At 39.7% G+C, this 23,782-nt stretch overlaps 1 protein-coding gene across 2 annotated transcripts in view; it reads left to right on the top strand.

Annotated features, from left to right (window-relative positions):
- SCFD2 (sec1 family domain containing 2) overlaps positions 1-23,782 on the top strand; it is a 405,336-nt gene that overhangs the window by 13,702 nt on the left and 367,852 nt on the right. For both annotated transcript variants that reach the window (XM_032633104.1, XM_032633105.1), the window contains exon 2: positions 9,466-9,634. In XM_032633104.1, the coding sequence (XP_032488995.1) occupies positions 9,466-9,634 (169 nt within the window). The remainder of the gene's footprint in view (positions 1-9,465; positions 9,635-23,782) is intronic.

Here is a 23,782-nt window from a genome sequence, read left to right as displayed (position 1 = left end):
GTAGTTTTCTTTCTTTGTGACATCCTTGTCTGGTTTTGGTATCAAGGTGATGGTGGCTTCGTAGAAGGAATTTGGGAGTGTTCCTCCCTCTGCTATATTTTGGAAGAGTTTGAGAAGGATAGGTGTTAGCTCTTCTCTAAACGTTTGATAGAATTCACCTGTGAAGCCATCTGGTCCTGGGCTTTTGTTTGTTGGAAGGTTTTTAATCACAGTTTCAATTTCAGTGTTTGTGATTGGTCTGTTCATATTTTCTATTTCTTCCTGATTCAGTCTTGGCAGGTTGTGCATTTCTAAGAATTTGTCCATTTCTTCCAGATTGTCCATTTTATTGGCATAGAGTTGCTTGTAGTAATCTCTCATGATTTTTTTTATTTCTGCAGTGTCAGTTGTTACTTCTCCTTTTTCATTTCTAATTCTATTGATTTGAGTCTTCTCCCTTTTTTTCTTGATGAGTCTGGCTAGTGGTTTATCTATTTTGTTTATCTTCTCAAAGAACCAGCTTTTAGTTTTATTGATCTTTGCTATTGTTTCCTTCATTTCTTTTTCATTTATTTCTGATCTGATTTTTATGATTTCTTTCCTTCTGCTAGCTTTGGGGTTTTTTGTTCTTCTTTCTCTAATTGCTTGAGGTGCAAGGTTAGGTTGTTTATTCGAGATGTTTCCTGCTTCTTAAGGTGGGCTTGTATTGCTATAAACTTCCCCCTTAGAACTGCTTTTGCTGCATCCCATAGGTTTTGGGTCGTTGTGTCTCCATTGTCATTTGTTTCTAGGTATTTTTTTATTTCCTCTTTGATTTCTTCAGTGATCACTTCATTATTAAGTAGTGTATTGTTTAGCCTCCATGTGTTTGTATTTTTTAAAGATCTTTTCCTGTAATTGATATCTAGTCTCATGGCGTTGTGGTCGGAAAAGATACTTGATACAATTTCAGTTTTCTTAAATTTACCAAGGCTTGATTTGTGACCCAAGATATGATCTATCCTGGAGAATGTTCCATGAGCACTTGAGAAAAATGTGTATTCTGTTGTTTTTGGATGGAGTGTCCTATAAATATCAATTAAGTCCATCTTGTTTAATGTATCATTTAAAGCTTGTGTTTCCTTATTTATTTTCATTTTGGATGATCTGTCCATGGGTGAAAGTGGGGTGTTAAAGTCCCCTACTATGAATGTGTTACTGTTGATCTCCCCTTTTATGGTTGTTAGTATTTGCCTTATGTATTGAGGTGCTCCTATGTTGGGTGCATAAATATTTACAATTGTTATATCTTCTTCTTGGATCGATCCCTTGATCATTATGTAGTGTCCTTCTTTGTCCCTTTTAATAGTCCTTATTTTAAAGTCTATTTTGTCTGATATGAGAATTGCTACTCCAGCTTTCTTTTGGTTTCCATTTGCATGGAATATCTTTTTCCATCCCCTTACTTTCAGTCTGTATGTGTCTCTAGTTCTGAAGTGGGTCTCTTGTAGACAGCATATATAAGGGTCTTGTTTTTGTATCCATTCAGCCAATCTGTGTCTTTTGGTGGGAGCATTTAGTCCATTTACATTTAAGGTAATTATCGATATGTATGTTCCTATTTCCATTTTATATATTGTTTTGGGTTCGCTACTATAGGTCATTTCCTTCTCTTGTGTTTCGTGTCTAGAGAAGTTCCTTTAGCATTTGTTGTAAAGCTGGTTTGGTGGTGCTGAACTCTCTCAGCTTTTGCTTGTCTGTAAAGGTTTTAATTTCTCCATCAAATGTGAATGAGATCCTTGCTGGGTAGAGTAGTCTTGGTTGCAGGCTATTCTCCTTCATCACTTTCAGTATGTCCTGCCACTCCCTTCTGGCTTGTAGGGTTTCTGCTGAGAGATCAGCTGTTAACCTTATGGGGATTCCCTTGTGTGTTATTTGTTGTTTTTCCCTTGCTGCTTTTAATATGCTTTCTTTGTATTTAATTTTTGACAGTTTGATTAATATGTGTCTTGGCGTATTTCTCCTTGTATTTATCCTGTATGGGACCCTCTGTGCTTCCTGGACTTGATTAACTATTTCCTTTCCCATATTAGGGAAGTTTTCAACTATAATCTCTTCAAATATTTTCTCAGTCCCTTTCTTTCTTTCTTCTTCTTCTGGAACCCCTATAATTCGAATGTTGGTGCGTTTCATGTTGTCCCAGAGGTCTCTGAGACTGTCCTCAGTTCTTTTCATTCTTTTTTCTTTATTCTGCTCTGCAGTAGTTATTTCCACTACTTTATCTTCCAGGTCACTTATCCGTTCTTCTGCCTCAGTTATTCTGCTATTGATCCTATCTAGAGTGATTTTAATTTCATTTATTGCATTGTTCATCGTTGCTTGTTTCATCTTTAGTTCTTGTAGGTCCTTGTTAACTGTTTCTTGCATTTTGTCCATTCTACTTCCAAGATTTCGGATCATCCTTACTATCATTATTCTGAATTCTTTTTCAGGTAGATTGCCTATTTCCTCTTCATTTGTTAGGTCTGGTGGGTTTTTATCTTGCTCCTTCATCTGCTGTGTGTTTTTCTGTCTTCTCATTTTGCTTATCTTACTGTGTTTGGGGTCTCCTTTTTGCAGGCTGCACTTTCGTAGTTCCCGTTGTTTTTGATGTCTGTCTCCAGTGGCTAAGGTTGTTTCAGTGGGTTGTGTAGGCTTCCTGGTGGAGGGGACTAGTGCCTGTGTTGTGCTGGATGAGGCTGGATCTTGTCTCTCTAGTGGGCAGGTTCACGTCTGGTGGTGTGTTTTGGGGTGTCTGTGGCCTTATTATGATTTTAGGCAGTCTCTCTGCTAATGGGTGGGGTTGTGTTCCTGTTTTGCTAGTTGTTTGGCATAGGTTGTCCAGCACTGTGGCTTGCTGGTCGTTGAGTGAAGCTGGGTGCTGGTGTTAAGATGGAGGTCTCTGGGAGATTTCCACCGTTTAATATTATGTGGAGCTGGGAGGTCTCTTGTTGACCAGTGTCCTGAAGTTGGCTCTCCTACCTCAGAGGCAGAGCCGTGACTCCTGGCTGGAGCACCAAGAGCCTTTCATCCACACAGCTCAGAATAAAAGGGAGAAAAAGTAGGGAGAATTAGTAGAAGTATGAGTAAAGAAAGAAGGAAAGGAGGAAAGGAAGGAAGGAAGAAAGAAGCAAAGAAGGAAAGAAAGGAGGGAGGGAGGAAGGAAGGAAGGAGGGAAAGAAGGAAAAAAGACAGAAAGAAAGATGATACAGTAAAAATAAAATAAAGTATAATATAGTTATTGAATTAAAAAATATTTAGAAAAAAAAAAAAAAAGGGACGGATAGAACCTTAGGACAAATGTTGGAAGCAAAGCTATACAGAGAAAATCTTACACAGAAGCATACACATACACCTTCACAAAAAGAGGTAAAGGGGGAAAAAATCATAAATCCTGCTCCCTGAGACCACCTCCTCAATTTGGGGTGATTCGTTGTCTAAAGGAGGGAAGGAAGGAAGGAAAGAAAGAAAGAACGAAGGTAAAGTATAATAAAGTTATCACAATTAAACTTAATTATTAAGAAAAAGAATTTTTAAAAAAAAGTCATGGACGGATAGAGCCCTAGGACAAATGGTGGAAGCAAGAGTATACAGACAGGATCTCACACAGAAGCATACACGTACACATTCACAAAAAGAGGAAAAGGGAAAAAAATCATAGATCTCGCTCCTAAATTCCACCTCTTCAATTTGGGATCATTCCTTGTCTATTCAGGTATTCCACAGATGCAGGGTATATCAAGTTGATTGTGGAGCTTTAATCCGCTGCTTCTGTGGCTGCTGGGAGAGATTTCCCTTTCTCTTCTTTGTTCTCACAGCTCACAGGAGCTCAGCTTTGGATTTGGCCCTGCCTCTGCGTGTAGGTCGCTGGAGGGCGTCTGTTTTTTCGCTCAGACAGGACGGGGTTAAAGGAGCCGCTGATTCGGGGCCTCCGGCTCACTCAGGCCGGGGGTTGGGGGATGGGGGTAGGAGGGGCACTACGTGCGGGGCGGGCCTGCAGCTGCAGAGGCAGCGTGACGTTGCGGCAGAGGCCTGCGTGATGTTGCACCAGCCTGAGACCCGCCGTGCGTACTCCCGGGGAAGTTGTCCCTGGATCCCGGGAACCTGGCAGTGGCGGGCTGCACAGGCTCCGCGGAAGAGGGGTGTGGAGAGTGACCTGTGCTCGCACACAGGCCCCTTGGTGGCGGCAGCAGCAGCCTTAGCGTCTCCCGCCCGTCTCTGGGGTCCGCGGTTTTAGCCGCGGCTCGCGCCCGTCTCGGGGGCTCGCGCCCTCAGCCGCGGCTCGCGCCCGTCTCTGGGGTTTGCGCTTTCAGCCGCGGCTCGCGCCCGTCTCGGGGGCTCGCGCCCTCAGCCGCGGCTCGCGCCCGTCTCTGGGGTTCGCGCTTTTAGCCGCGGCTCGCGCCCGTCTCTGGAGTTCCTTTAAGCAGCGCTCTTAGACCCCTCTCCTCGCGCACCAGGAGACAAAGAGGGAAGAAAAAGTCTCTTGCCTCTTCGGCCGGTGCAGGCTTTTCCCCGAACTCCCTCCCGGCTAGTCGTGGTGCACTAACCCCTTCAGGCTATGTTCAAGCCGCCAACCCCAGTCCTCTCCCTGAGCTCCGTCCAAAACCAAAACCCGAGCCTCAGCTCGCAGCCCCGCCCGCCCCGGTGGGTGAGCAGCAAGCCTCTCGGGTTGGTGAGTGCCGGTCGGCACCGATCGTCTGTGCAGGAATCTCCCCGCTTTGCCCTCCGCACCCGTCGCTGTGCACTACTCCGCGGTCCCGAAACTCCCCCCTCTGCCTCCCGCAGTCTCCGCCCGCGGAGGGGCTTCCTAGTGTGTGGAAACTTTTCCTCCTTCACAGCTCCCTCCCACTGGTGCAGGTGCCGTCCTTATTCTTTTGTCTCTGTTTTTTCTTTTGCCCTACCCAGTTACGTGGGGAGTTTCTTGCCTTTTGGGAGGTCTGAGGTCTTCTGCCAGCCTTCAGTAGGAGTTCTGTAGGAGTTGTTCCACGTGTGGATGTATTTCTGGTGTATCCGTGGGGAGGAAGGCGATCTCCGCGTCTTACTCTTCCGCCATCTTCAAGGTCCCCCCGAGTACTGCCTTATTATTCTCCTGCCTCCATCCCCCCAAAGTCCTACCTGGTATATGGCAAACTGAAACAGCCTTTTGACTAGTATGTATTATCTACCTTAATACATCCCCTTTGTACTAGATTTGACTGATATGAGCCAACCATAGGTAGTGTTAGAAATGGTAGTATTAAAGAGTAACTAATAACTAATGCTCCTTTAACCATCCAGATTCTAAATTGAATATGGAATAAAGAGTTGGCAGGCAGAGGCCCAAATACCAGTTTTATGGTGGGTACAGTGAACCTTAAAGAATGTGGCTTCCATCTATGGGCAAGTGAGATTCCTAACACCAAATTCTTGGGTTGGAAGGCTTACCCACTCAGCATCAGGAGTGGACCAGAGTGCCCTCTTTCCAAGGGCAGAACCTATCCTAGGCAGAATGAGTAGAACCTGACAACCCAAGGGAAAAGGGATTGATTGAAGGAGGTGAGGCAAGTTCAGAAATGTTATGCTAATTGTTGTCCTTCTACATAGAAGGAAACATCAGGAGCAATAATGAAATATTCTGTTCTTAGAAGACAGAAATGTCATCAAATACTGAAACATCTCAAAATAATGAAAGACGGTCAAATATTCATAAGAAAGAGTCATGGGGAATCAGAAAGGAGGTGAGGTGTTTTTTTTTTTTTTTTTTTAAGATTTGTGTATTGTGTAGTTTTTTTTTAATTAATTAATTTTTATTTTTGGCTGTGTTGGGTCTTTGTTGCTGCCCGTGGCTTTCTCTAGTTGTAGCAAGCGGGGGCTACTCTTCATTGCAGTGTGCGGGCTTCTCATTGCGGTGGCTTCTCTTGTTGCAGAGCACAGGCTCTAGGCGTGCGGGGCTTCAGTAGTTGTGGCTCGTGGGCTCTAGAGGGCAGGCTCAGTAGTTGTGGCGCACGGGCTTTGTTGCTCCACGGCGTGTGGGATCTTCCTGGACCAGGGCTCGAACCCGCGTCCGCTGCACTGGCAGGCGGATTCTTAACCACTGCGCCACCAGGGAAGTCCCAGGAGGTGAGTTTTTGAATATACTAATTCCAAGAATCCAGTAACCCTGTCTCAACACAAAGGGACACTGTTTATAATCCCAAAATATCCTGTTTGTGAAATGTAGAGAAGGCTCTTGTGTTTTTATCTTTAAGCCCTACTACAGTATGACTGAGCTCTTGTGACGATGTCTCAGTTCTTGCTTCTTACTTTATTCCTTATAAGTAGAGGCAAGTGTAGATGTTATATGCCTTATGATGATGATACTGGCACGTACATTCACATATGATCCCCAGGGTCATACAGGATGGCTATTTTTCCGGTGCTGTTAACTATAAAAGTTTAGCCTTTGAAACAGTTGACTGAATTTAGGATCTCAAATACTGAGCTTCAAAGATATTTAGGTGTTGGTTGGACCAACTCTGAGTTTTTAGCTTGGTAAAATAGCACCACGTTTTTGGAAGTTGTCTCAGATCACACAAGGTGCTAATGGAGGATGGGACCACTAGAGCCCATGTATCCAATTTCTTGTTCCTATACCCTCTTTAGAAAAGAAGGCATTGGGAAATAAACCATTCTCTGGCCAGACTAGACTCCATTGCTCTTGGCTAGATTAACAGTTGGACAGGGAAAAATAACTGGGTTCAGCTTGACTTCCACTCTTCAGCGTCTTAAATAATACTTTAAAATTTCTATAATAATGGAAAAATTAAGCTCTCTGAAAATTTAAGTGTGATACAAATCTTGGCATTTTATTCATTTCATAGAGGAAGAATCTGAAGTTACTGTGACATTGAGAGGCCCCAAATGCTTAGTCTATGTTTGAGTCATGTAACAGGCACTAATTAAATTTTAAAAATGTATATTGAACCCTCTAAAGCTGGACATGCAACAAACTGTATTCAGGGAAGAGCAGGACATGAGTTGAAAGCCTATACCTGCTTTATCCTTCATTATCACACATGTTAAATACACATTCCTTTTGACTAAACCTAAAAAGTTGAGTAATCCTGCTCATGTAAATTTGGCATTTTGTTAATTCTCATATATAATATTTTCAACAGTTTCTGAAAGAGTGTAAATTATTTTTCTAATTAATTTAGGTCAGTCTCATGTGCTCCTTGCAGAAAACACAGGGGAAAAATTAATTTTAGGTAGAGTTTACATCAACCGAAGTCCTACCATTCAAAGATAACCCTTGGTAAAATTTTGGGATATTTATATGTGTGTATAGCATGTTTTTTCATTTCATTACAACGGGAGTATATGTTCACCATAGAAAGTTTAGAATCTATAAATAAATAGAAGAAAATAAAAATCACAATTTGAGAACTGCTTCAGTAAATATGCCATAATTTTAAAAAACTACTCCTCTACTTCTGAACATTTAGGGTGTTAGTATGTAATATTTTAAGGATGTAAGTGATACATTGGTTCTGTAAAAATAACTATTAGCTATTAAACCTTAAGGAAAAATAAGCATGTCATGTCTTGACTTCTCATATTTGGAGAGTTTCAGGAGGACTGGATTAGTCAACAGTTTTAATTTGCCAAAGGTTTAATGAACTGAGACCTGCCAAAGACCCCTGCATTTAGCATAGGGAGGAAGAGTGAGTAACAGCTAGATTGTAGGGGCTAAAGAAGTTAGGAAAGAAAGGCAGAACATACAGACTACTTGTCTGTACCATGTGTCTGTGAATGGCAAATAAAAATAAGAATAGCTTGGGGGCAGGGCTCAGAATTTGGGCACCAGGTTCAAAGAAGAGTTATTGTAGTGATGAGTGGAAGTTTTCAAATAAGTGAGGAGGTCACTAGTGGAGAGAGAAATGATGCTATGGTGTAATCGTCGTATCTCCATTCTTTCCAGGCTTAAAGATATTATCCACTTAGAGACTTCTGACTGCCCTGTGGATCTCAGGGCCACTTATACTCACTAGGCATTCATTCAGCAAGTATTTAACGAGTAGCTTGTAGTGTGAGTGCTGGGGAGACAACCATAAACTATAGACAACGTAAATAAGACATGGTTCCTTCCAGGCCTAATAAGTGAATATTTTACTGGTAGAATTAGAACTCTTTTCTTTAGCATCGGAAGCCACATTAGAAGCACTCATGCTGGTTCTGTCTTAAGTCATTTTTATGGGCCTGATTGTTTTTTGTTTTTTTTTAATGGCGTGGTTTTTGGAGTTCTGCCTCGTGAGTTTGAATTCTTGCTCTGTAATTTACAGCATATATAATTGTGAGCAAGTTACTTAAACTGAATCTTCTACTCTGTCAATGAGCATAATAATACCTACCTATTAGAGTTGTTCTAAGAATTAAGTGGATAATAAATGTACAGTATGGAAGTTAATACCTGGTACGTCATAAGCTCTCAGTAAATATTAGCTATTGTGACGAAGAAGACGATGGTGCTGACAATGATTCCTTGGATTTCTGGTTTAGTCTTTTCTACCTAGTTCTTCTGTGCAATTAATATGACATGGCAAAAACAATAGAGATAGACATTAGGAAGTAAAATATTAATTGATTTGAAGTGGGTGGGATCAAAACAAGTTGATTTGGCCAGTCGCACCCGTTGTTGGAATCATGTCTTACAAGCATTGATGGCTTTTGGAAAGATAACTTGGTCTCATGGAAAAAGCATTAAACTGTGTCATTGGTCTTGAATTTTAATTTGAGCTTATTAATTCATTTGTTATTAAAAGAATTAATATATGTAAAGCACCTAGAGCAGTGCCTGGTACACAGAAAGCACTGTATAAATGGTTTTATCACTGCAAACTGTTACTATTCATTCATTTGTTCTTTCCTTCATTAACAAATAATTAGTGAGCCTACTAGCTGCCAAGTTGCCTGCTAGACATGGTGGGTAGAGGGTGAACTAGATAAATGGTCGCCATGATGAAGATAAACTTCTAGCAAAGGGGAGATCTGCTATTCTTGGTCAGGTCTCTAAGCCTTTCTGGGTCTTAAGGTCTTCATCAGTAAAATAAAGAAAATCCTTTTGGCTCTAAACTTTCAGGATAGTGTCATCCTATCACGCCATTTACGTGACCTTCCAAATGTTTATTATTTATTTATCCACTAAATACATATTAATGCCTACCATGTGTAGGCACTATGCTAGGTGCCGGGAATTATAGCAGTAACCAGAGCAGACACAGTGCCTGCTCTCAGGGACCATTAAGTCCAACACACAAGACATACATATTGTAGGTAATTGTGAGATTGATTAGTGTTACTAAGGGCAGAATGTTAGGTTTATGTTATTGATTTGTGTAACAGAAGCTAAAAATGGATACTGTTTTTGATAGAAGGGGTATTATAGAACATTAATTTAGCTTCTTTTTCCTCCCATTTTGTGAGTTCATATTATCTTGTCTGCTTAAACAGGGGCGGTTGGACATCATGGAGACAACTTGGTGGAGAAGATCCTTTCAGTGCTTCCCCAGCTTCCGGGCCACACCAATGATGTGATGGTTAACATGGTGGAACTCACTGCACTCCAGGCCAAGGAGGAGAATCAGAACATGGTTGCACCCGGCTGTCTCGCACAATCCAAGTAAGATGTGTAGTTTTTTCTCTCATCCTTTTCTTTCTCTTCCCTTTTCTTTCTCTTGTACATTGTTCCTGTAGAAAGGAAACAATGAAGAATCAGTCTGGTTGAAAAATTCATAGTGGATAGCATTTAGAAAAAAGAATTTTTTCTTAACTTTGAAATAACCATATTCATTAAACAACGAAAGCCAAAAAGTATGGAATTTTATAGAGGTGTCATTTGGATGTAATATAAACTTGTTCCCAGGGTCAGCTAAGTGAGTCAATTTATGCACCCACAGACAGCTTCACATGGAGTTGAGGCTAGGCTTACTCAATTTCTCTTTCCCAGTTGCCTTTTCCACATGACTAAAATACTGCCCACATAGCTCTGAAACAGTGCCATCTTTTTATATGTAAGTGATATACTCTTGGGCATCAGTGTGAAATGTTTTTATTTCTACGTATACTTTTTCACATGGTTAGAGAAACCAGAGAAAGAAGATGGGGTACTTTATGTTATGCAGAGTTCCAAAAATAAAAGAATATTTCTTCAGAAACATGACAATAGAAAGATACAATAGTTACCTTTTCTACTTTGTCCTTCATCAACAGTTCTTGAGAAAAAAAAAATATTAGAAGAGAAAAAATGTGTGAGTATCCGTTTCCCTTATCTCCAAGTTTTAAAGTTTTAAACAAAACAGGGCCTTTCAGCCGTATAGTTTCCAATCTTAACAGTAACAGATACATTTGGAATTTCCTATCATATTCGGAATGAATTTCCAGCTCCTGAAGTTTTCAGCTTTTTTGTAGTTAGTTAATGACATTTACTGGATGCCCAGTGTGTATGGGCCAGTGTGGGAAGAAAAAAGAAAGTTCTGTACCCTGTCTTTTTTGTATGCTTATGCACACTTTAATAAAAGCAAAGGCCCTGTGCTCACTTTGGCAACATATGTACTAAAACATAGGCCTAAGGGCTTGGAGCTATGCAAACCCAGAAGTAATCATGGTTGGAAATATTTTTAGCTGCTCAGAGGGCCATTCAAAAGTTAATTATTAAGGACTTACTATGAGCCTTACTCTGGAGTAAGTAATGTGAAGGACATAGAATAATATAAAATGTCATTCTTGCCTTCAAGGAACACTTTTCTTATTCTAGTCATGATTTAGATACAGGTACAATTAAAAAACAGTAGAAAGATATGAAATCAAGACTCATGTGTCTACTACAGATTATAATTCCTGTAAGTGAAGTAACAGGTTAATGTGGTCTTTGTAGATCAGTGTGGGCTTTGTGGAAATGGTGGTGCTTGATTCAGTTATGTCTTGAAGGATTTAGAAAAGGAAAGAGGGCTAGCATGAGCATAGGTGTGGAAACAAGAATGGTCAGGGCCTAATGTGATAGGTTGTGAGGAAAAAGGACATCTCACTGGACACCACTGCCATCAGCTCTATAACATTTTTCGGGACTTACTGTGTGCCAAGCACACTTCCAGGCATTTTACATTTGGGAAGTCATTTAAGTTTTAAAATAACCCAATGAGATAGGTGTCTTTATTCCATTTTACAGATAAGGAAGCTGAGGCAGAAAGACATTAAGTAACATAGCTAGCAGGGCTTGGAGTTAGAATTTGAGCCCAGAATGTTTGATTTCTGAGCCACTGTCTTAACTTATACGCTGTGTATGCAGGGGCCAGAGAAGCTAGGCTCATGAATAGCTATAAAGAGACATGAGAGAGAAAAATAAGGTTACTTCATGATTTAATTTGGGGAGGCCTATTTGTTCAACATAATGGTTACACAAACAACAGAAATCAGTCTTGGCTAATTTCAGCAAAAAGAGGATTTATTAAAGGGGATTGGAAAGCTAATAGAATCAAAGGAAGAACTGTTAATCAAATTTTGTAAAGGACTATACAGTTCCAGGGGCGTAGGGGGCAAGAACTCAGGAAAAGCTCTTCAAGGCACTGACACCAGAGAGACTGAATTTTAACGGCTTTCTGTCTTGAGTCATTCTGCTTATGAGTCAGATTCCAGGGGAAAAGGCAAGATTGGCCTACCTTGGGCCTTGTGGTCACCCTTTGCCCAATGGGGGTCGGGAGCAGTTCATACTGACTGAGAGTTGTGTCAGGATCGGATGGCATGGCAGAGGGGTGGTTCTCCAAAGGGAAACTGAAACATTTATCAGAAGAAAGGGAAAAGGATATTGGCAGGCGGAAACAGTAGATGCCCCTTAATAATAACAGCACACACTTAAAGAGGACTTACTGTGTAACAGGCATGATTCTGAGCACTTTATGTGTAGTAACTTATTTAATGCTCACAACATCTCTATGAGGTGAGTTCTACTATCCTCCCCTTTTATAGATGAGGAATGAGGTTAAGTAACATGGCACCCACAAGTGATGGGGGCCTATATTTGAACCCCGGCAGTTTGGCTGTAAAGTCAGTGCTTACTGTTACCCTATGCCACCTCCACAGAAGCCTAAGATAGTTACAAAAGGAACATGTGAGCTTCCCAGAGAAGGTGGCAAAAGAGAGAAGAGTTGAATCCATCTTTTTTTTTTTTTTGCGGTACGCGGACCTCTCACTGTTGTGGCCTCCCCCATTGCGGAGCACAGGCTCCGGACGCGCAGACTCAGCGGCCATGGCTCACGGGCCAAGCCGCTCCGCGGCACGTGGGATCTTCCCGGACCGGGACACGAGCCCGTGTCCCTTGTATCGGCAGGCGGACTCTCAACCACTGCGCCACCAGGGAAGCCCTGTGTTGGGTCTTAGTTGCTAAGCGCGGGCTTTCTCTAGTTGTGGTGAGCGGGGGCTACTCTTCCTTGTGGTGCGCGGGATTCTCATTGTGGTGGCTTCTCTTGTTGCGGAGCATGGGCTCTAGGTGCACGGGCTTCAGTAGTTGTGGAACACGGGCTCAGTAGTTGTAGCTTGTGGGCTCTAGAGCACAGGCTCAGTAGTTGTGGCACATGGGCTTAGTTGCTCCATGGCATGTGGCATCTTCCCGGGCCAGGGCTCGAACCCGTGTCTCCTGCACTGACAGGCGGATTCTTAACCACTGTGCCACCAGGGAAGTCCTACAAATAATATTTTGATTATGGCCAATATATTTAACCTTGACGCCTCAGCATTCTTTCTACCCCAAGCTTAGTCCAAGGCTTAAACCAAACCAGTCTTGGAATCCCGTTTTCCTTGCCAGTGGTTGCTTTAGAAACGGGGAAGCAAAAGAAAAGTCTTCTTAGGGTTTCTTGGTCAAGTTTCTTTGCTTTTGAGAAGAGATTCAAGGAAGAGACACACTTTCCCTTTCCTCTTACACTCCTCCCCCAGCTTCTCTGATGTATATCCTGAAACTGTGACAGACCTTGTTGCTCGCAACCAGAAGTTGAAGGTAACACACTGAAGGTGGTGTGGCCAAGGGTGCTACAGGCAAGAGCAGCAGTGGGTTACAGTGAGGTGTCTGGACCTCGTATTATGTAGGAGAGTATGTTTCCTTATTAAGTCAAATTGACTTGCTCTTGTCTACTATTTGCAACCAAAGTCATCCTAACTGACACACTTTCCGTACTTCAGCTATAAAATGAGGGCATTGGCTTAAATAACTTCTAAGGCTTTTCAGTTTAAAATAAAAATTCTTCTCAACTGAGTACCTGCTGTGACTCAGCTCTGCTTCTGAGCACTTGAAACTAAACTCATTCATATGTATTTTCCACTCCTGGTCTTTGTTTTTAGTGGGTGCCTTTTTCTCTCATTAGACTATGAGCGAATGTTGCCATGGAATATGAGCTTTCAGTGCCATTCAAGTATGAGAGTGTGGTCATAAATGTCAGAGGAAGTGATGAGTTCTAGAAGGATCTGAAGAAAGCTTTAAGGAGAGCAAGTTTGGTGAAATAGTGAGACCAGAAGTCAGGTTGCCGACGATAAAGAGATAGGTAGTGAGAAAACTGTAACCAAATAAAAGCATGCAGCAATAGATGGGAGAAAAAAATGGTACTTTCTTTACAGTTGCTTTGAAGACTGAGGGAATTGTGCTGATTAATTTATTTGCATAGAGATATTGAAATAAATTACAGCTGTCCTAGTGTATACTGTACTTTTGTCAAAATAATAATAATCACTACTATCACCACCCCCAGAAAGTTCTTAGTGAAATGAGTGTGAGGCTAAAAAAGTTAGTACTAAAATGCAAATCAGATGGGTGCTTGTCTACAATGGAATAATCTTTAAAAAGCAAGTCTCTGACTAGGATTTAAATCTTGACAATCAAAATTTATTGCTAAAATAATTTCTATAAAAGGTTGTTTATAATTATAGCAATTAAAGTTACTGCCAATGCAGATGAAAAATTGATAACTTAAGTGCATTATAGCATGGCTTTCCAGTTCCTGTCCATTGGTCCCTGGATTATGTGGAATATTTTGTCCAAGAGGAGGCAGAATCTTTTCTGTTCTTATGTTTTCCTTCTGTTGAACTGGGTTTCTATTCTCTGCCCCAGCTCCAATCTCCTAGCCTATTACTTTTTCAATTCCTGAAGCACCCTTACCCTGATGCCTCAGGGAAGTCCCTAAAAAAGCATATTTTAAGTCCAGTTTTCTTGTTAACTTTTATGTTGGAGGTGGGAATGTTTTTTTCTTAGACTATAGAGCAGTGGAATAAAAAGAGTAGACCTTGGAGTAAGAGACAAATGCAGCAGTGGTTTTACCCTAACACTGATGAGCCAGTTTTTTGTTAACTTTCACATTGTTAAGTAACCTGATAATGGTGTATATTAAATTACTAACTCAAAGTCAAAAATCATTAAATTCCTGGGGACTTCCCTGGTGGCGCAGTAGTTAAGAATCTGCCTGCCAATGCAGGCAACACGGGTTTGAGCCCTTGTCCGGGAAGATCCCACATGCTGCAGAGCAACTAAGCCCATGTGCCACAACTACTGAGCCTGTGCTCTAAAGCCTGCGAGCCACAACTACTGGAGCCCGTGCTCCACAACAAGAGAAGCCACTGCAACGAGAAGCCCGCGCACCGCAACGAAGAGTAGCCCCTGTTCACTGCAACTAGAGAAAGCCTGCGTGCAGCAACGAAGATCCAATGCAGCCAAAAATAAATAAGTAAATTCATTTAAAAAAATCATTAAATTACCCCTAAATAGTGGTAATGTTTTTTCTTCTTTCCTTGGTTTTCAAATACCAATTAAATATTACTGTTAAAGACACTAACATTTTTCAGAGGGAAGAAAGGTAATTTTTATTAGAGAGGAATCAGAGATACTACTTTGATTTTGAATTTACCTGCAGGTAGAATTACTGAACTCAGATGGAAACATTAAGTAACTGTATATTTAGTGTTGACTTTGAGGTGAAAAGCCAGCACACAAGAGGGTGTGTCATCACATAGCCGTGTTATGAACGACCTTACTGTTGGTACAGACTGTGGGCATCTTCTCTTCCCCACTTGGACCTCCCTACAAAAATGACATTTTATTTTATGTTTTTCCTTTTTAAGTAAACATTGCAAAATGAGTAGGAGAAACGCTTACCTCTTCTTAGCATACAGCTTGCTATATTTAACTTTTTTCAAGGAGTTCTAAAAATCGTCTAGTCTCAGTTACAGGTTTAGAAAACAGAATTGATGAGTAATTTGTGGATGGTGGGGTGAAATAAAGCAGGGTTCTTTTCCGCAAATGAAGGGATAAGAGTGTCCACTAAGAAATAGTTAAATAATTTAGTATGCCAGAGACATTTAAGTTATATTTCTTGATAAAGAATTGTTTAAGAGTACTTTTCAGAATTTTTAAAAAATGCATGTTAAGAAAAGAAGGTTTGAAGGTAGAAATTCTTGTTCTACAATTGCTCACATACATGGTATTTGTTAGTTAAGGAATGTGCAGGCAATCCCCAGAATCTTGTTCATATTGAAAAATTTTAAATGATTTGTGGTCTCCATGTTGTGAGAAGACTGAACGCTGGGTCATTGTGGCTTTGGGATCCATAATCTAAATGGAAACTATGACTCCTTTAAATAAGGCCAAGAACGCTCTGAAGTTAGTAGCTAAAATGGATAAGGCGGAATGGAAAGACTCATTACGTTTGAATGACAAGTTCTTAATTAGGTTGATGTTCACTGCCAAGCAAAAATCCACCAGTTTAAAAATCTAACTCCTGGTGAGTTAGCCAACCACAGCCTTTATTGGGGTGCTTCTAAGTCTTATGTTATAGTATAGACCAGGGTGTATTCAACGGTGTGCCAGGATTGTCCCATAGCTCTGGCTATAGCTTCTCTCCTCTAACACCTGCTGGTATTCTTGTCTGAGGGCCCTTTTCCTTTCTTTTTTCACTCTGCGTTGTATTAAGTGTCACACTGGTGATAGGGATGGGGGGCTGGAATCAACAAGGTGGGGGTAGGCATCCTTCTAACAAAGCTGGGAGGAGGATAAAGTGAGAACTAAGAACAAGGCAACGGTTTTAGCATTGAAAGAAGGCATTTTGGGGGCTGCAGGCAGATGAGGTCTGAAATCCAGGAAGTTTATTTGAATAAAACATCATGGGTGGAACTATGAAAGCAAATCCTCTGAGCATGTAAATGTGTGTTGTCGTTTTTTTTTTTTTTTTGGCTGCATTGGGTCTTTGTTGCTGCGCGTGGGCTTTCTCTAGTTGCAGCGAGCGGGGGCTACTCTTCGTTGTGGTGCGCGGGCTTCTCATTGTCGTGGCTTCTCTTGTTGCGGGGCACAGGCTCTAGGCGTGCAGCATTCAGTAGTTGCAGCGCGTGGGCACAGTAGTTGTGGCTCACAGGCTCTAGAGCGCAGGCTCAGTAGTTGTGGTGCACGGGCTTAGTTGCTCTGCAGCATGTGGGATCTTCCCGGACCAGGGCTTGAACCCATGTCCCCTGCATTGGCAAGTGGATTCTTAACCATTGCGCCACAGGGAAGTCCTGTATTGTAGTTTTTTGGTTTTTATTTTTTTAATAAAATTTGTTTTCTTGCAAAGCAAGTTGAGATTTTTTAAAAAGTCTTTATTGAATTTTGTTACAATATTGCTTCTATTTTATGTTTTGGTGTTTTAGCCGTGAGGCACGTGGGATCTTAGCTCCCCAACCAGGGATCGAACCAACACCCCCTGCATTGGAAGGTGAAGTTTTAAGCACTGGACCGGCAGGGAAGTCCCTGTTGTAGTTTATTTATCCAAAGTATTTGTTAATTGACTACTCTGTGCCAGACACTTGATGAAGACAAGACCTCTGCCCTCATGGAACTTACTCTAATGGGGGAGACAGACAACAAACAGGTAAACAAGTAACTATATAATGTCAGGTGAGGATAAATGCTATGAAGCAAATAAAGCAAGGGAATCAAGAGTAACTGGGTATGGGTGGGTGGTGAGGAGGGGCATGGAGGAGGTAGCAAAGGCCTTTCAGAGGAGATGTCTTTCAAGCAAAGACCTCAGTCAAGTAAATTGTAAGCCTCGTGGATATCTGGGGCTAGAACACTCCAGCCTAGGGAAAGGACTAAGTGTTCAAAAATAACTCATTGGGGTATTAATTTGCTTTCTGCTAATGGCTCATGATGTTGAACATCTTTTCCTGTACTTATTTTCTATCTGCATATCCTCTTAGATAAAATGTCTCCACATCTTTTGCCCATTTTCTAATTGGAATTTCTTTTAATATTGAGGTTACATAAGCCTTTGTCAGATAAGTGATTTGCAAATACTTTCTCTTAGTCTGTAGCTTGTCATTTCATCCTCTTAACAGGGTCTTTTCACAGAGCAGAAGTTCTTAATTTTGATGAAGTTCAGTGTATCAGTTTTTCCTTTTATGGATTGTGCTTTTGGTGTCAAGTTTAAGAACCCTGCCTAACCCTTATTTTCACTTCATTGAATCACTTTAGCACCTTTGACAAAAATCAGTTGAGCATATTTGTTTGGACCTATGTCTGGGTTTTCTATCCTGTTCCATTTATCTGTATGTCTGTCTCTCTAGCAGTACCACACAGTTTTAATTACTATAGCTATACAATAAGTCTCAAAGTCAGGTAGACTGATTTCTCCATTTTAACTTCTTTTCAAAAATGTTTTTGCTATCTTAGTTCCTTTGCCATTCTATATAAAATTTAGAATAATCTGTATATATAAAAATATTGATGGAATTTTGATAGAAATTATATTAATTTATATAGCAATTTGGGGAGAGTTGACATCTTGACTCTGTTGACTCTTACACTTACGAGAGAAATTTGGTATTTCTCTCTATTTAGGTTATCTTTGACATTTTTCATCAGTGTGTTGTACTTTTCAGTATACAAGTCTTATAGAGTATACATGTTTTTTCAAAAAATAAATTTATTTATTTATTTTTGGCTGCATTGGGTCTTTGTTGCTGCATGCATGCTTTCTCTAGTTGCGGCAAGTGGGGGCTACTCTTCGTTGTGGTGCTCAGGCTTCTCATTGCGGTGGCTTCTCTTGTTGCGGAGCATGGGCTCTAGGTGTGCGGGCTTCAGTAGTTGTGGCACGTGGCTCAGTAGTTGTGGCTCACAGGCTCTAGAGCACAGGCTCAGTAGTTGTGGTGCATGGGCTTAGTTGCTCCGCAGCATGTGGGATCTTCCCGGACCAGGGCTCGAACCCGTGTCCCCTGCATTGGCAGGTGGATTCTTAACCACTGCGCCACCAGGGAGGTCCCTGTATACGTGTTTTTGTTAGATGTATACATTAAATCATTCATTTTTTGAGTGATTATAAATGATATTGTAATTTTATTAGTGTCAACGTGTTCATTGATAGTGTATAAAAATGTAGTTGATTTTTTAATGTTTATCTTATATCCTACAACCTTGCTGAATTCACTTATTAGTTCTAGGAGTTCATCTGTTAGCTTCCCTGGAATTTTCTGTGTAGATAATCATGTTATGTGCAAATAAGGTCAGTTTTATCTATTCCTTTATGGCCTGCAAGCTTTTTCCTTTTAGCCTTATTGCCCTGGCTAGAACTTCCAGCATTATGTTGAATAAGAATGGTGAGAACAGATATCCTAACCTTATTCCCAGTCTTAGGAGAAAGGCATCAGTCTTTCGTCTTTAAATATAATGCTAGCTGTAGGTGTTTTAAAAGATGTTCTTTATCCATTAAGGAGGTGTGCATCTAGTTCTATTTCACTGAGAGGTTTTTTTTTTAATCATGAGTGGGTGTTGAATTTTGTCAAAGTCTTAAAGATTTTTGCATTCATATTTATGAGAGATATTTGTAATTTTATTTTTTGTACTGTCTTTTTTTAAAATAGGGTAATACTAGCTTCATGAAATGAATTGAAAAGTATTCCTTCCTCTTTTATTTGCTGGAAGAGATTGTGTAGAAATAGTATTAATTCTTACATCTTTAGTATTCCCTAGTGAAACCATCTGGGACTGGAGACTTCTATTTTGGAATTTTTAAATTCCAAATTTAACTTGCTCAATAGTTGCAAGATTTTTCAAATTATCTATTTCGTATTGGATGAATTGTGACGATATACTTTGAGGAACTGGTGTATTTCATCTAAGTTGTCAAATTTATATACACTCAGTCCTCTGTATCTGTGAGTTCCACATCTGTGGATTCAACCAACCATGGATCGAAAATATTGGAAAAAAAATTCCAGAGGGTCCCAAAAAAGCAAAACTTGAATTTGTCGTGTGCTTTCTGTCTTTAATTGGTGTATATAGATCATTTAAATTTAATGGAATTATTGAAATGTTAGGACTTGAGTATGCCATTTTAATTTTTGCTTTCTGTTTGTTATCTCTGTCTTTCATTTCTGTTTCTTTAATCTAACCCTCCTGTCAGTTACTTGAACATTCTCTAAGAATTCCATTTGATTTATCTGTAGTGTATGTCTTTGTATAGTTTTCTCAGTGGTTGCACCAGTCGTTACATTTTTTATATACATAACTTATCACAATCTATTGGTGTTGTTATTTTACCTGTTGAAGTGAAATGTAGAAAGCTTACCATGCATTATTTTCCTTTACCGTCCCACACTTATAATCATCTTAATATTTCCTCTACATACATTTAGAACTGCATCAGTGTTAAAATTTTTGCTTCTGTTAGTTTAGAAAACTCAGAAGAAGGAATGCTTATTGTATTTATCTATATTTTTGCTTACTGTTTTCTTTCTTCATTATGTTTCAAGATTTCCTCTCTTTCCTTTAGCCATTCTTTTAGAATAAGTTTGCTGATGACAGAATCTCTTAGTTTTCATCAATCTGAGAATATTTTTATTTCCCCTCATCTTTTTTTAAAAGAAATTATTATTATTATTAATTTGTTTATTTTTGGTTGCATCGGGTCTTAGTTATGGCACGTGTGATCTTCGTTCTGGCACGCGGGATGCGGCATGCAGGCTCTTCAGTGCAGCGTGCGGGCATCTCTCTAGTTGAGGTATGCTGGTTTTCTCTCTCTAGTTGTGGCGGGCAGCCTCCAGGGTGCGTGAGCTCTGTATTTTTCGGTATGCGGGCTCTCTAGCTGAGGCGCATAGGCTTAGTTGCCCTGTGGCATGTGGGATCTTAGTTCCCTGGCCAGGGATCGAACCCACATCCTCTGCATTGTAAGGCAGATTCTCTACCACTGGACCACCAGGGAAGTCCCTCCCCTCATCTTTGAATGATATTTTCACTGCATATATTATTCTGGGTTAACAGTTTTTTTCTTTCAACACTTGAAAAATGTTGTGCCACTTCCTTCTGGCCTCCATGGTTTCCAATGAGAATCCACTGTCATTTGAATTGTTTTTCCTCTATAGTTAAGGTATCATTTCTCTTAATACTTTCATGATTTTTCCTTTGTCTTTAGTTTTGCGAAGTTTAATTATGATGTGTCTTGGTGTCGATTTCTTCGAGTTTATCCTGTTTGTTGTTCACTTAGCTTATTGTATCTGTAGGTTTATGTCTTTTACAAATTTGGGAAGTTTTCAGCCATTATCTCTTCTTGTACCTTTTCAGCTCCACCTACTTTCTTCTTCTGGGATGCCAGTGATAGGTATATTAATTTCCTATTGCTGCTGTAGCAAATTACCACAAATTTAGTGGCTTAAAATAACACAAGTTTATTCTCTTGGAGTTCTGGAGTTCAGAAGTCTAGAATCGGTCTTGTAACCCTAAAATCAAGGTGTTGGCAAGGCTGGTTTATCCTGAAGACTACAAGGTAGGTTCTGTTCCTTGCCTTTTCCAGCTTCTAGAGACTGCCTTGGCATTCCCTGACTGGTAGCCACATCATTCTAATCTGAACTTCCATTTTCACATTGCCTTTTCCTCTGCCTCTGCCTCCTCTTGTGTCCTTCTTATAGAGACTATTATTATTACATTGGGCCCACCTCAGTGGACTTTTTAATTGAAGCATTATTTATAAAATTGTGAAATGTACAAATGAAATCATATGGTATGTACTCTTTTGTGTCAGGCTTTTTTCACTAAGCATAATATTTTGAGATTCACCACATTGTTTTTATCTCTTTTTAATGCTTTGTAGTACTATTCCATAGCATGAATATACTGCAGTTTGTTTAGCTGTCTTAAACCTCATCTGTTTCTGGTTTTCTACTATTATGAATACAGTTACTGTGAACATTCTTGAAGAAGTGTTTTGGGGGAGATACACTGTCATTTCTCTTTCATGTTAGTGGAATTGCTGGGTTATACTTTCATTTCAGTGGAATTGCTGCATTATGGGGTTAGTATTTGTTTAGTTTTAAAAGAAACCACCAGATGTTTTTCTAAAGTGTTTTTGCTATTTTACACTCTCACCAGCAACACGTATGGGTGCTGGTTGATCCACATTCTTGACAAGACTTTGTATTGTTCATTGTTTTGGAATGAATTATGTCTCCCTAAAATTTATATGTTCAGTTTCTAAACCCTAGTACCTCAGAGTGTGACTGTATTTGGATATAAGGCCTTTAAAGAGGTAATAAGTTAAAACGAGCCCCTTAAGGTTGCCCTTAATCAAATATGATTGGTGTTCTTATAAAAATAGGACATACATAGAGACACCAGACACAGAGAAAGGCATTATGAAGATGTAGTGAAAAAGGTGGCCATCTGCAAGGCAAGGAGAAAGGGCTCAGGAGAAATCAGACCTGGTGTCACATTGATCTTAGATTTCTAGCCTCCAGAACCGTGAGAAAATAAATTTCTGTTGTTTAAGCCATCAATCTGTGGTATTTTGTTGTAACAGCCTGGGTAGACTAATACATCTATCATTTTAATTTTAGTCATTCTTGGCGGCATGACATGGTATCCCATTGTGGTTTGAATTTGCATTTCCCTTAGGACTAATGATACTGAGCACTTTCTCATGTACTTATTATGTGGAGAAATTGGAACCCTCATACCTTGCTGTTAGGAATATAAAATGGTGCAGCAGCTATGAAGAAAAGTTTGGGAGTCCCTCAAAAATTAAACCTAGGGTTAATGTATGACTCAGCAATTCCATTCCTAGGTATATACACAAAAGAATTGAAAACAGGTATTCAAAGAAAAACTTATACATGAATATTCATAGCAGCACTATTTCCAACAGCCAAAAGTTATAAAAAACCAAATGTTCATCAAAGGATAAATGGATAAACAAAAGTGGTATATCTATAAAATGGAATGTTATTCAGCCATGAAAAAGAATGAAGTACTGATACATGCTACAGTGTGAATGAACCTCAAAAATATGATTCTAAGTGGAAGAAGCCAGTCACAAATGGTCACATATTATGTGATTCCATTTATATGAAATACCCAGAGTAGATTAATCCATAGAGGTAGGAAGTAGATTAGTGGTTGTCAGAAGTGGGTGGAAAGTGACAGCGGAAAAGACTGCTAAATGAGTATGAGGTTTCCTTTAATACTGAAAATGTTTTGGAACTAGATAGAGGTTAATGGTTGTACAACATTGTGAGTGCAATGAATGCTACTGACTTGTGTGCTTCATAATGGTTAATTTTATGTTATGTATATTTCACATCATTAATAAAAGTAATTGAATAATGTAAGCCATGGTGAGAGATCCTTAAATAATCTCACATTCGGTTCTTTAATACACATTTAGGTTTGGTAGATTATATACTTGTTTTCTAAATATTTCAATTTCCCTCCTTTCCCTCTGGTTACTCTCCTGCCACCCCCAAGCAAGGCCCCCCAAGCAAGGCCTGGCATTATTGCTTGTTTAGGCCTTTGGTGTATAGGCTGAAGCCATGCTTTAAGAGGTAACACGTGGTTGACATCTCTCTTTCTTTGTCTCAACAACTGGTAATGTTCAGCCTAAATCCTGGAGTGAAGATGAGACAGAGCAGAGCTCAGCCAACTCTTAGTAAACCTAAAACACGAGTGGAAATATACCTTTGTTGTTGTAAGCCTCTGAGATTTTTGGAGTCATTTATTATCACAATATTACCTAGCCTCTCTTGATTGAAACATCAGGTAATAAAATACCAGGGTGGTAGAATTTCAGGTGACTTTAATCTCCTTTTATATTTATGTATTGTTTGAATTCTTTTAAACATATCATTTATATATTCAGAAAAAAAAATAAAATTGTATTTATTGTGGAAAAATATTTAAAAGTTGAAAAATAATTAGGAGCAATATTTTTTGCTAGTAATCTTCCATATGTTGTTAATAATTATTCTTACTGATAAACTATAAACTCATATAAGTTACGAATTTCATTTTACGGCGTGAATGCAGTACCCTCAGCACTTTGGAATTTTTAATAAATTAGGATTATCTGCATTTATAATTCCAAATTTTTTCCCAAAGTGATATCAGTTTAGAATATTCAGTGTCTGCTTAATGACTCAGTTTAATCAAGTACTTTCTAAGGATATACCCTGGGCAAGACCTTCCTCTTATCTAACATTTTGCCCATTTTCATAACTGACAATTAAATTATTCTCTTTGGCAAAAGCACGGACCCCAGAGTTTAGATTTCTCTATATTTTTTCACAACCTAGAGATTTTGGTCTTCTGGAGAGAAAACAGTATTTCATAAGGGTTTAGTATGCATCAGAGATTAGCTATTTAAGTACTTAATTCAGTCATCCAAACAGTCCTTAAAGTGAGTATCATTTTTATTTTTGAAAGAAAAAAAATCTTCACAGAAGTTATTAACTTGTTAAAGCTTACAGAGCTGGCAAAGCTGTGCCCTGGATTTTGAGCCCAAGT

Source organism: Phocoena sinus, chromosome 5 (assembly GCF_008692025.1).
Source record: "Phocoena sinus isolate mPhoSin1 chromosome 5, mPhoSin1.pri, whole genome shotgun sequence".
Lineage (NCBI taxonomy): Eukaryota > Metazoa > Chordata > Mammalia > Artiodactyla > Phocoenidae > Phocoena > Phocoena sinus.
Note: the sequence above shows the minus strand (reverse complement) of the source record. Positions and strands in the feature narration are given on the sequence as shown.